General features: G+C 34.6%; 1 protein-coding gene and 1 long non-coding RNA gene across 2 annotated transcripts in view; both read right to left on the minus strand.

Annotated features, from left to right (window-relative positions):
- The window catches only part of LOC148628449 (uncharacterized), a 15,100-nt gene extending 8,710 nt beyond the window's left edge, over positions 1-6,390 (minus strand). The window contains exon 1 of the long non-coding RNA XR_015923531.1: positions 4,434-6,390. This is a non-coding gene — a long non-coding RNA (uncharacterized LOC148628449). The remainder of the gene's footprint in view (positions 1-4,433) is intronic.
- A 4,496-nt stretch (positions 6,391-10,886) lies between these two features.
- The window catches only part of LOC148628450 (gelsolin-like protein 2), a gene marked incomplete in the record, with an annotated part of 173,179 nt that continues 169,334 nt past the window's right edge, over positions 10,887-14,731 (minus strand). Inside the window, 2 exon segments of the mRNA XM_088587706.1 lie at positions 10,887-11,337; positions 12,974-13,069. Coding sequence (XP_088443832.1) covers positions 11,242-11,337; positions 12,974-13,069 — 192 coding nt within the window.

Below are 14,731 nucleotides of genomic sequence, written 5' to 3' on the forward strand. Positions count from 1 at the left end.
AGACTGTTGAGACTAGGTGTTCTTCAAAATTGATCTTAATCATTGTGAAAACGCGTCAAGCTCTAGATGAAAATAATGAAATTGGAAAATCAACATGGAAGTGGAACACATGGAGTTATTAGAAATAAGAAATCATAACACATACAATGACGTAAAAATGCGTAGAAACACGCATTTATATAAACATGCAATCGAGCGTAAGATAAACATAGAACAATAAGTAATAAGAGGCTTCCAGGAGTCTGAATCGCTCATCTGGTTAATTTTTTGCCTTTTAGGGGCAATAACTCTAAAAAGGAGTTGTCCGACAATTTTGACTCAAAAAGACTTTGGTAGGACTTGTCATAAGGATCAATTCAGCAATTGAAAGTTTTATTTCTATCTACCATAGTTTTGAAAGATATTGGCTGAAAACTAATAAAAAAAACTTATTGTTCACCTTTCAAGGCCAATAACTCTAACAAGGAGTCGCCCGACAACTTTGATCCAATGTAGACTTTTGTAGGATTATAAAAAGGATTATTTCAGCAATTAAAAGAATTTGGCTTAACCTAGTGGTTTTGGAGATATGTGAGAAAAAAAACTCCTGTCTGACCCTTATGTTCTATTTTTAGTAACGGCAGCCATGTTCAACGAATCATACATTTCCAGTTCTAAGCAGAATACCCCAAGAAATATTCAGACTAAGTTTGGTTCAAATTGGCCGAGTAGTTTCAGAGGAGAAGATTTTTTAAAGTAATAACATTAACAATAGCCAAAAAAAAAAAGAAGAAAAAACGTCAAAAAGGGTAATAACTCCAACATAGCTTGACAGGTTGAAGCGAAAATTTGATTATAGATAGATCTCATGCTGAATACTTTAATTAGTCAGAATTTGGCTATTTCCTACTGTTTTAGTAATATATGCGAAAAACGTCTGTCTGACCCTTGTTTTCTATTATTAGTAACGGAGGCCATGTTTTTCGATGGATCAAAAATCCCCACATCAGTTCTATACAATATACCCTTAGAAACATTCATACCAAATTTGGTTCCAATTATTCAAGTAATGTCAGAGGAGAAGATTTTTGAAAGAAAAAAAAACATTAAAAAGAGCCAAAAAACGTCGAAAAGGGCAACTCCAACATGTCTAAACAGATTAAAACGAAAATTTGACAACATATAGTTATCGTCATGCTGAACACTTTACCTTTTCAGAATTTGGCTTAGCCTAACGGTTTTGGAGATAAATGCGAAAAAACTTCTGTCTGACCCCTGTGTTATATTTTTAGTAACGATGGCCATGTTTTTCAACGGATCAAAAATACCCACATTGCTTCTGTGGAGGATACCCCAAGGAACATTCATACCAAGTTAGGTTCTAATTGGTCAAGTATATAATGTCACGGGCGAAAAGTTTTGACAAATTGTTAATGACAACGACAGACGAATGACTACAACGACGGACGCCAAATTATGGCAATAGTTAGCTAAAAAGCATAACAAAACCTTTCAAGACGTGACAAATACGTACATAAACGCAAATGACAACTTTTTTATTTAGTTATTTAGTTTATCTACGTATAACTACGCATTTGATACGTTTCTGTACGCTTTTCTACGAACCATGGTACCTAAGTTTTGCTAGCTTTGTTTGTTTTGTGGACTACGTTTGCATTGTGCAGACCAATACAAAATTGACCCATTAACTATTGATCTCCATGTAGCTACGTATACAGCCGTTTTGAGTACATGTTTTTACATTTTGCTACGTAAATAGTGGTTTAGCTACATTTGTAGCGAAGCTTCACAGTGTGAGTGGGGCTAAAACAGCTATAAGTTTCATTAAACTGATCTTACATACTTAGACATTTTTTTTTCTAAATTAAGCTCAAATTATCTAAATTGTGGAAACAAAATCATGGAACTACTTAATTATCCTAACTTTTAATAAATTCACTAAATGTGACAAAATTGTACAAAGTTTTTCTTCGTTGATCTAAATTTTGAATGTTTCTGAACAGCGATTACTTTGCTTAAATCTAAATGTACTAAATTGGATTGATTGATTGATTGATTGTTGGGGTTTAAAGCCCGAGGAGCAATATTTCAGCTATATTCAGGCGATGAACATGAAGTGGGTGATAAAATGAACATGAAATGATGGGATGGGACATAAGGATAATGGGGTCGACAAATTTTGATTGCCACTGGAAATAGGGAGAGGTGGTTAGGGTAGGGCAATTTAGCATCCTGTGGCGGAGCCCTATGGTTCCTACTCCGGGAAAATACCACAGTAGGGTTCTTTAACGTGCGAGAAACATGACATCTTTCCCATCACGGTGCATCACTATGGTTTGCGATCAGGTTTTCCGTATTATAGCCTGACAACCCCAGCATGTAATACGCCAGGGGTACCCCATTCCACCACCTGGGGCACACAACCCAGTTGCTCTGTGGGCAGAGCGCTCTAGCCCCGGCTAGGGTTCTGAGCACTACTTAGTCGCCTTTTGCGACAAGCTTAGCGCTGCTTCAGGCCTATTCTTTTGACACCGGTCCTGCACGGGGCTTCTAAATTGGACGAAATTGTGCTGAATTATGAATTACTAAGAATGAAAAACACCATTTAACTTGACTATAACATCCTAAAATTTACGGAATTTATTAAATGTTATCAAATTTTGATAAATTCTATTGCGTTTTACTAAATTTCCATAAATTTAAGTACATTTTGCTAAATATGAATATATTGAACTAAATTATAAATATTGTAAACTCCAATCTACTGAACAAAATTGTACTGCATCATGCTTAAATAGTCTCTAAAGCATGGAAGCAAATCCCTTAGAAGTCACCAAAATTTCATGAATTTCACAAAATTTTACTAAGTTTTGTTTGATTTCACTACTTTTATCTAAATTTCACAGAATTTTGCCAAAGTTTACTTATTTTTCCTCAATTTTGCTAAAATTTAATTATTTTTCTTCAGTTTTACTTAACTGTAATATATATAGTCCGTTTTAGTTTTATAAATCTTAAAAAGAAAAGGCCCCGTGCAGGTCCAGGTGTCAAAAGAATAGGCCTGCAGCAGCGCTAAGCTTGTCGTAAAAGGCGACTAAATAGTGCTCAGGAACCTAGCCGGGGGCCAGGGCGCTCTGCCGACAGAGCAACTGGGATGTGTGCCCCAGGTGGTGGAATGGGGTACCCCTGGCGTGTTACTCGATGGGGTTGTCAGGCTACAATACGGAAAACCTGACCGCAAACCATAGTGGTGCACCGTGATGGGAAAGATGCCACGTTCCTCGCACGTTAAAGAACCCTGCTATGGTATTCGATAGGAGTAGGAACCTTTGCGCTCCGCCATAGGAGGCTAAATTGCCCGACCCTATCCATCCCTCTTTTTTCTAGTGGCAATCAAAATTTGTCCACCCTGTTATCCTTGTGTCCCATCCCTTATTTCATTTCATGTTCATTTTATCATCCATTTCATGTTCATCGTCTGAATATAGCTGAAATATTGCTGCTCGGACGTTAAACCCCAACAATCAATCAATCATTAAAAGGAAAATTCTTAAAAAAAATCATTTTTCAAAATATTTTATCTTTTCTACTGCAGGTCCATTCTACAGTAGACACGAACTCTGGTAAATATTTTCAGATTTTTTATCTCAATAAACAAAAAAACTTTCCTATTAGGCTTTATATAATTTCCGTTTTATATATTTCTATAATGTTTTGTATGCCTTAGTATTGTAAGAGCTATTTGAATACTCAGGTGAATACTAGTAACCAAGTCATGTGACATCAACACATTTGACGACCATAAATTGTCAATTGAACATCACAAATCATCTTTTATAGTCCTGAATTGACACCAATAGATATTCAAACAGGTAAAGCTATATTTCAATATTTAAAATTAGAATTGCATTAGGCCTAAATAGGTTTCTTATGTCTGTTGTGATAAAATTCTGAAAATATTTTTCGGCGTTCGTATGCACTATAGAAAACCAAATGCAGCTGAAAAATTGAATTATTTCGAAAAATAATTTTATGAGACTTTTTTTCGAAGATTTATAAAATTCAAACGGACTATACATATTGTTAAATTTAACCAGTTTTTAACTCATCTTAATTATAATCAGCTATAAATTTCACTAAACTGATCTTAAGTACACTGACTTGCACAAAATTGTACTAAAACTATGTCTATACGCTCTATCTAAAATGTATTGAACTCTATCCGGACTTGACTTGACAGTTAGTAAAAATTAGTGAGAAAGGTATAGCTACATTGAAGGACAACAAAGACAACATCCTTAAACAGAAGATCATCTGAAATCAAAAAGGAAGAGACAGGCAAACCTTGCCAGCAGCCATTATTCTAATCCAACCTATCACCCAACCCACAGTCAGTCTTCCAAGCCAACTACTTATCAGTCGAGCAAACCTACCATTCAACCAGCCAGCAGTCAACCTTCCAAGTCAACTACTCATAAATCCAGCAAATCTACTACTCAACCAGCTACTAGTCAGCCTTCCAAGTCAGGTTCACATCAATCCAGCAAATCTACTACTCAATTAGCCAGCAGCCAGCCTTCCAAGCCATTCACTTATCAGGCCACGAGTCCTCTTCTTAATACTGCCATGATGCAGACCAGCTGCCCTCAGGAGGACACCATCCTGTGGAAAAATCCACCTAAAATAGATGAAAACACCATGCTTGGTGCTCCTCAAGAAATCTTCAAGACCATGATGAAAGACAACAATCTCCTTGCCGTTTTTGAATCTATTATTAGTAAAGAATTACCACAGATATCCAAGCCATGCAATATTTACAAAAGCAGGGAGGACATCCTATCATCATTTATTCAAGAAATGGCTGCAGTTGCAGAAGACGTCGTGGATATTACCATGAAGTTTATAGCACCATCTGTAAAGAAATTTTTCCACGGCATCAACCTATCTGTCAGTAGTTCAGCTTTCATCAGGAACTGTAGTTGTAGCCTACCTTTGGGATTGTTCAACTTCAGAGATTCTTCAAACCATTAAGTCAAGACCAGACCATCTTGAAGACATGATAAGCATCGAGAGATCACAGTTTCCAACCACTGAAAGACTACTAATTGATAACCAGTCATTTAGCCCAGCTGACCCGTCTTGCTGAGGTTGTGAATCTTGGTTAGAAGCCAAAGTTATACATTCTTACTTCGGTCTCCTTTTAGTCCAGCAGATGAACAGCAATGCAGTCCAGGGAGGTCTCCGTTCTTCCTTGCTTCCTGTTCTGAAGTGGCTGAAGAAGGACAACAGTTCATGGTTGTTCTCCCAACGTCTCAGAATGTGACGACTTTTTTCGCTACACAGCTCAATCGGATCAAATTGATACAGGGAAGATATAGTAAACTTATAGAAGAGTCTGAAAAATTCCCAACGATGTTAGAACTGTCAAATTTGCGATGCAAATTTTTGGCCGTTCCCTCCGCTGGATTCGAACTCGTACTCTGTAACATTTAAGGCAACGGGCCATTCCTGCTCGTAGGATTAATCTAGGGCTGTAACTTAGTACACGATGTATGGTAGTGCGGGACAGTTCATCTAGGTGTTATTCTGTAGAATAGAGAATCAAATTAATTATACATGTCATAACAAATCAATATTATATAACGTCTCAGAATGTGATGACTCTATTCGCTACACTGCTCCATGGGATCAAATTGATACAGGGAAGATATTGTAATATATACAAGTTATAGGGAAGATATTGAAATACATACAAGTTTGATGTATGTAAAATCTTCAAGTTCCAACAAACAAAAAATGTATCTTTGAGGTAGAGTATACATATGAAATCTGCAAAGCGGAGCATGTTTTATATAATTCAGGTTAGGTGGTATTTGATGTATGTAAAGGCTAAAGTTCCGACAAGCAAAACATGTATCCTTTAGGTAGAGTGTTCATATGAAATCTGCAAGGCGGAACATGTATTATATCATTCGGGTTCCAGGGTATTTGATATATAGATAAAGCAAGAAAGACATGTATCCTTGAAGTTGAGTATTCATATAAAATAAGATCTGCAAAGCAGAAGCTGTATTATATATTTCAGGTTCCAGGGTATTTGATGTATATAAAGTCTAAAAGTTCCGACAAGCAAAAAACGTATCCTTAAAGAAGAGTATTAAAATAAAATTTGCAAAGCGATTCCGTATTTAAAATTCAGATTCAGGAATATTTGATGTATTTAAGGTCTATATGTTCCAACAAGCATAACGTGTATCCTTAAAGAATAGTTTGAGAAAAAAAAACAAATCTGCAAAGAGGAACCTGTTTTATATAGTTCAGGCTCCAGGGAATTTGATGTATATAAAGTTTATAAGGTCCAACAAGCAACATATATCCACGAGGACAAGTATTCACATTATGCATGTTCATGTTCTGTGTATTTGAAAAAGATTTAATAAGTTCCCACAAGCACAAATTGTAACCTTAAAGAAGAATATTAAAATAAAATCTGCATAGCGGAACTTGTATTATATAATGCAGGTTCCAGTATATTTGATGTATGTACAGTCAATGAATTCAAACAAGCAAAAATGTATACTCAAAGAAGAGTATCAAAATGAAATCTGCAAAACGGAACCTGCATTATATAATTCACGTTCCGTGGTATTTGATAGAGTAATCAAGGGAACCAAGGTTATAGCGGTAATCAGAAGAATGTAATCCAGGGAAAAAGACCATACATGGAAAACAGACATACACAACAAAGAACATAAAGTAACTAAAATCATACATACAAAATAACAAAAGCAAATGAGCAACTCGGACTCCACTAAAAACTGCGAGCATGGACCAGGTGCACCGGTAGGGTAAGTGTCCTCTGCTTTTCTAGAAACACCCACCGAGTTGCTCATAAAATGTCAAGTCCGGGGGTAGACAAACGAGGAAAGGAAAACTATGACCCGTTGAATAAATCAGTTTTCATGGTGCAGATGGATACACCATAACGGTCCACGAGTTCATGATGACGACCATAAAACTTCTGTAGTGATGACTTCAATCTTGTAGCAACATAACCCTGTTCCAGAAGCCTATTTGTTAGAGTTCTAGCGCGATACAAAAAGTCTGCGTAGTTTTGGCAAGCTCTGGCATAACGTATGAGTTGTGATATGAACACTCCATACGCAGGTGCTGAAGGGATGTTGCCACAGATGAAAGGAAAGTTGACAATTCTGAATGAAAAGTCATCACGTTTGTCGTAAAGTTTGGTCGTAGTTTTCCTTTCACGTTTGTCGTCAAGTTTAGTCAATAGTTTTCCTTCACCATCGATTTCTAAGTGTAGGTGTCTATTTGATGTTTGTAAAGTCAATAAGTAACAACAAGCAATAAATGTATCCCTAGCAAAGAGAATCCATCATATGAAACTTGCAAAGCGGAAATTGTATTATATGATTTGATATAAGGTCTATAAGTTGCCACAAGAAAAAAACCATCATCAAAAGCTTCACATTCAGATGTAATTTTATTTATTTATTTATTTATTTTTTGGATTTTTTTCCTATATTAGCTTTAATCTAATGTGCCTTTGTCCCGCTTTAAATCTTCCAGTAGTAGAGCCGTAGACTCCCAAGTACTTAAATTCTTGACTTAATTATTAGTATAACAGAATCTCTGGATTTAACAGTTGCCGTCCTTTTGAGAAGTGACATTCATTGATTTTGTTTTTTGTTTTTGTTTTTGTTTTTTTGTTTGTTTTTGTTTTTTTGTTTGTTTTTGTTTTTTGTTTGTTTGTTTGTTTTTGTTTGTTTGTTTGCTATTTTTTTTTAATTAAGTGCAATCAGTAAGGCTGTCGAGTTTTCTGCCAGCATCACGGTATCATCTGCTTATAAGATAATGAGGAATTTATATTTCGAAAATCGAGTTTACTATTAAGGATTTAACGTCCTTGACTACACTTACGAGGCTCGCACGGACGGTATTCCAATAAGTAACAGTTACATGTATCAGTAATCGCGTTTATCTTCGATTTCTGCCCTTATACTGGTCAATCCATATAGATGAATCTTCTATATAAATTAGAAGTAACGAAAAAATAGGAAGGGATATCAATTTTCACATTGTCTAAAAGCCATTTTGACACGCGATTTATTCCCCCTCGCATGATGTACACGACTTAATATTTTGATACATATTATAACCAATATTGTTAATATTACCATTTATATTAGATTAAGACATTTCTTATCAAAAGTTTTTTCAAAGTCCACTAAGGTTATACGGTTTTTCTTGTACATTTCAAAATCTCAAATGACAATCTAAAATTGAGTAACGTTTTCGGAAGCCAAACTGGCTTGTTTTTTTTCTGAAAATTAGGTTAAGTCTTATGTTTAATATTGCGGTAAATAATTTAATCATGACAACTTACTATTGTAATAGGGCGATATATTTTTGTCTTTCTTGTCTCCCTTATTTTTTATAAATTGGTTTTTATTTCAATAACAAAAAAACATGACTCAGGTAATTCATTTTAAATAGTAGTTTCGTACATGTCCGAGAATAGTTCTATTTCATCATTTTAACAGGCCTTGGCATATTTCAAATTACTCGCTTTGTTTCCATATGGGTCTATTCAAATATTCGTTTATTTCAGTAAATACTTTTCTGTAGTTTTTAATGTAAACTGAGTATGTTCTTTACCTTTAAGCTATTTAAGTTTTTTTTCTAAGTCTTTAATTTTTACATAGAATGAACACATTCAGCGTCACAGATAGTCGTCAAAACGGTGTCTTCCCGAATGTTTTGGTCAATTAGGAAATACTTTGATAAAGATAGTTTTGAGGTTCTATACTGGGTGTTCATTGAAAGAAAAAAAATATAGTAGAGTTGTTTTAGGTTTGTGAAGTTAGATTATTCTCTATTTGTCTTAGTTTTTTATTGTTTTGGTTTGTTGCATCAGTATTTGTTAGCTGATGCTTTATGAATTATGGCTGATTATCCCGATTATCTTGTTGGTTTGTTGTTCCTGTATTGCCTCGTACGGATCCAGATATCAAAGAGTAGGCCTGCAGCAGCTCTAAGCTTGCGAAAGGTGACTAAATAGTGCTCAGAACCCTGACCAGGGGCTCGGACAATATGCCCAGAGCAACTGTGTTGTGTGCACGAGGTAGTTGAATGGATAACCCTGGCATTCTACATGCTGGGGTCTTCAGGCAATAATAAGGAAAACCTCACCGAAAACCATAGTAGTGCAATGTGTTTTGAAAAGATGCCACCTTCCTCGAACGTTGCTGTGGTATTTATTATACTCGGCGTCACATAAATAACATACTGTTAAAATTTGAATAAAAATATTTTCTGCGACTTTATCGACACCTACCGTCGTTTAAATTGTCTTAAATGACTTGCTCATTCGTTTAGCCAAACGGCTTCTCCTAAAGATTGAATCGTTAAATTCCGGTCAGATTTTAATTCTCGGTGCCAATATTTACATTGTAAAAAGTCGGCCATGTTTACAGTGATCGGGTTGCTAGGAGATGTTGTTTACGTTTAAATGGTTTGTCCAAAAACCGAAGAACCCAGAATACATTTCGGTGTTATTTCGGATATCTCGGATTTATTTTACGCGAACAACGTACAATACCGAGAAGTTGATCAAGCAGACGATTGTCACCGGAGTTCGACGGGAACTTACGAACTTTGTTTGTAAACAAATCGTCCCGTAAAAACCAACATGGCGGATATTAGTGTGGGATTTTCCCGTAAGGATTTGTTACGCATGATTTAAGCTAATAAGCGACTTATTTAGGGAGAAGCTGTTTGGCTAAACGAATGAGCAAGTCATTTAAGACAATTTAAACGACGGTTGGTGTCAATAAAGTCGTAGAAAATATTTTCATTCAAATTTTAACAGTATGATATTTATGTGACGCCGAGTATAGTAGGAACATCTGTGCTCTGTCACAGGAGGCTAAATTACCTGACACTACCCACCTCTTCCTATTTCTCGGGCTATAAACACCAACAATCAATCAATTCTGTTTCTGTATTTGATAGCTGATGTTTGTATTCAGATATTTTTTTATGGGAAAATGGCATCATATTTGTACGTTAATTTTTATATTCAAATGTTTTAGTTTCATTAAACAAATATGAAATTATACATGTAAATCATTTGTCATTTTTGTTGAATGAAGCATATTATTAAGCAATTAGCTTGAAGTGCTACCACTCATTAGAAGAGTACACTTCATATATTATATTTTAATTATGATTTTATTCAATAATTTGCATTGCTGGACTTTATACTCAAATCAAAATCATTATTAATTCATATGGTATTTGATTCCTTAAGCATTAAAAATACTGGATATTTAAAAAAATATATATCAAATATTTTTCTTTTAAAAAGAATGATTTGTTTTGATATTATTCTTTGCTTCAGATTAAAATAAATATGTATTTCAAATTAAAATTATCTTTCATTTATTTTAAGAAATTGTTTTATATTTAAATATGAATTTATTATTTATTTATTTACAATAGAAACCCCTTGCTACCCTCAAATCATAATGATGATCATACTTTGTTTAATTAAGAACAATGAAAGGAGGACAATCAGAAATTTTCATGTTGGACAATCAGATCTCCATAATTTTAAAATGTTGAAAAATCGGGAATAAACCGTCAAAACAGAAAAAAATGACACTGAATTAGCCCTACAGCGTACTTTCCCGGATGCGCATTACCTGATAAGCGTAATAATTATCACAGGAGAAAGGCTACACACATTTATGACACCCTTACCTGAGATAAATGAAAATAATCTACACGAGCATATAATGACTCTATGTTTACTAAATAAACTTTTCAACTTTTTTGTCTATATAAAGGAGAGGAAAACAACCTCGTATAGTATATTTCTAATGTATTCATTTTATTTATTTTATAAAATGTTATTACACATATATAAAATACAGAAGAAAATGTCACCTCACTGAAAGATAATCTGTCTTCATTATTATTTTCATTGCCCCCAACACTACTCCATTCATTGTAACATACAAATATTTGGGGCGGAACCTCTCTTGGGGTGGAACCTAACATACGGGGGGAACCAGAATTATATTCAAAGCAAATATAGATATTAGTATATTAAGAATAAGACAGAATTTCTATATACTAGTAATTAAGTAAGTACACCAATACACAGGACATTAAATAATCAATCTAATGATTCAGTCTTTATGACAACATATTGCTTCTTTAAGCTGAGATTGCAACTTCCACTCTTTCTCTTCCAACCTTTTCACTGACAACTGATACTGGTTTGTAATGGCGAGCTTTGTCCATAAGATATCGCTGAAAATAAAACCTTTCAGTCAGAACAAATCCGTTTGAATAACCTTGTTAAAATATATAAGTTTCACTTTGATTACCGAATTGCTACTGCTTGCATAGATGTTACATTCTCACCAGTATAGCTTGGTGACCCAGACTATATTTTATAAATTTAAACTTAATAACATCATGCAATCATCGATTCTTGGAGATATTTACTTCAAGTTTAAGGAGGTCACCAAATCAGCAAATGGTGCTATTTTGTTCATAATAAAAGGTTCAAATCTTCAATATGTGCATGCACATTGTGCAAAGTTTAAATATATTAGTTTAATACTTTTTGAGTAGCATATTACACAATACATAGGTACCCCCTGTACGTGACGGAGGGACGGAGTCAAGCCCCTACTAGCCTACACCTACTTTTACAGTTGGTGATGCAAGAAAAAAATAAAATGCATCACAAAGTGCAGCTTGATACGCCTGCAAATGTCGAACCCTGAATATTTTGGCAAGTATGGGCACGCCATTCAGACTTAATTTCTGATTACTATTAGACATTTGACACAGGATAAAAATTTGACCATAAGTGGTAAGTTTTGGCTCTTATTCATAAATGGTTCCAGTAAAAACCTGCAAAATCAATCTCAAACTTTTTGTTCCCTTTCACTCAAGAAATTGTCCTGAAATCAGGAAAAATAGACTTGTTTCTGTTGAGCCCATAACCCCCAAAATCAATACCATTCCTCTAGTTTTGTGGTTTTGGAACCTTTTTATTTTTTAAATAAAGAGCAAACAACTAATGTATTGTCTGGACATAAGAAAAAAGCTTGTTACTGGTCCCACTTTTTGGCCCTTAATTTTCAAAATGTTAAAAGTCTGAACCTCCAAAATCAAAATCAGTCATTGTGGTATAGAATATCATATACATTCCTATGCTTTAGATCAACCAACTAAAATTCAATTTATCGCACAAAAAAAAGAAGTGTTTGCGAATGACTATACTCGGCGTCACATAAATAAGATACTGTTCAAAGTTAAATAAAATATTTTCTACGACTTTATCGACACCCACCGTTGTTTAAATTGTCTTGAATGACTTGCTCATTCGTTTAGCCAAAACGGCTTCTCCTTTAATATTGAATAGTTAAATTCCGGTGAGATTTTAATTCTCGGTCCCAATATTTACATTGTCAAAAGTCGGCCATGCTTACAGTGATCGGGTTGCTAGGAGATTGTGTTTACGTTTATATGGTTAGTCCAAAAAACCGAAGAACCCAGAATGCATTCCGGTGTTAGTTCGGATATTTCGGATTTATTCTAATCGAACAAAGTACAATACCGAGAAGTTTATCAAGAGCAGAATGTCACCGGAGTTCGATGCGAAGTTACGAACTTCGTTTGTAAACAAATCGTCCCGTAGAAACAAATATGGCAGTTATTAGTATGGGATTTTCTCGTAAGGATTTGTTACTCACGATTGTTGGTACTAACACGTCATGCATATATACGAACTATCTTCAGAATAAATAAAAGAGAGACAACTCTAGCGGTAAGTCCCGACAGTTTAAAAAGTAGAGCTTCAATTAGAAAATGTGCTGTATGTGACGTCGAGTATAAGGTAGAATCATTTTTATCATATTATTGTCATACATACATGAGCATATCCCATCCCATTGCGTTTTTCTTCGACAGAAGCTTTAGCACCCACCCAGACAAACAGTTCCTTCCTTGTATCAAGAACAAACACATCCTAAAACAAACAAAAAATGTATACATTATATAGCGAATAAACAACAAAACAAGATGAAGCGCATGCAGTTAATGTTTCTGACGATGAAGAATTCGAAAGGAAAATAACTTACAAATATATTTTTTTTGTAAAATGCATAGATTATTTTTATTCAGTAAGAATATCTCATTTTGTTGCACCATGTGTCTCTTTGATCACAAACTATCTAATACTGTCATTATTTAGGACCAAGCGTCGTTCTTTTGTTATTACTGAACTACATGTATATGTAATACACTTATTTTTAACTTTCTATTGCGACTAATTTAATGAAAAAAATGTACCTTAAATTTAAACTTAACTGTTGCCGCACTGATAAACTACACATACTGGTATACACTAGGGTATTGCCCATACATCTTAACAGATGTGTGACAGAAGTTACTGATAAACACCATACAACGATCTGATTTTTTTAAATGCACTGTTGTCCGAGCGAAAGGAAAATGTCAATTGTTAATCTTTTGAGTATTTCATAGATAAAACAACTTGAAACTTGGTCAAAATATAGTTTTGTTATTATTTGTTCTTATAGTTAATGTACAGCTGATGTTTCACTTATTAAAGATAGTGTTATTATGAGCAAAATGCATTCTGAGAGTACTATATGGCAATACGAAGTCTACTATAACTAATAAAAAACACCAACTGACCGGAAATAAATCGCCTGTACCTGAACATGATAGAGCAATGTACCAAATAACAAATGTATCCGCAAGCATTAGGAAAAAAATGCGGAAATCTGAGTACTTGCATTCTGTTTTTAAATCCAAGGGCCACAACTTAGCAAAAATCAACAGTCTGGAAAACAATTCGGAATTTACATGCAACTTTCAATGGTACCTATAAAGTGGACCTATCTGCATTTGAACCCTAGTGGGGTATGCCAATGGGACTATTTCCCTCTATAGTGTATGAAAATTGCAGATGCTATCAGGCTTTACAAATCTAAAGGCTCTGGCGAAAGCTACATCAATTCCGATCTTCGATCTAAATTGATAAAAACAGTAATTGATAGGGTTAATTTGGTAAGCAAATTTCTTAAAGCTTTGTATTTTCATATAGAATCCAATAAAAAAAATTCAAAATCGCACCAAAACAAAAAAGCCTATTTTTTGGGGGGCTTGGTCCCCTTTGAACCATCATAACCCAAAAACCGTAAGAGATCTAAAATGCACACCGGTTTTTTTAATGAGGAATTTAAGAAAAAAAATCAGACCAGAAATAAACAAACTATTGTCAAGAAATCAGAAAAAACTCGTTTCTGGCCCCTCATTCTTAGTTGGCTCAAATCACAACCCCAAACATCAATCCCAGACTTCCTCTTGTTGTATGGCACCTTGTAATATAATTTAAAAAAAGATTCATTCACTAATAGTCAAGTTATTGTCTGGACATCAGGAAAATTCATGTTCCCGGCCCCGTTTTGGCCCCTAATTTCTGAAATGATCAAAATCAATCCAAGTTTGACCACTGTGGTACAGAACATTGTGGAACAATATCATAGACATTCCTATGCTTTATTTGCGTAATATAGTTAAATTCCATGAAATGCCTGTTTGAGGCCCCATCTGAAACGGTTGGGGCCACAACCCCTAAAATCAATACCAACCTTCCTTTTGT

This window comes from Perna viridis, chromosome 1 (assembly GCF_037379345.1).
Source record: "Perna viridis isolate PV_CMFRI_1.1 ecotype Kerala chromosome 1, ASM3737934v1, whole genome shotgun sequence".
NCBI classification, from domain to species: domain Eukaryota; kingdom Metazoa; phylum Mollusca; class Bivalvia; order Mytilida; family Mytilidae; genus Perna; species Perna viridis.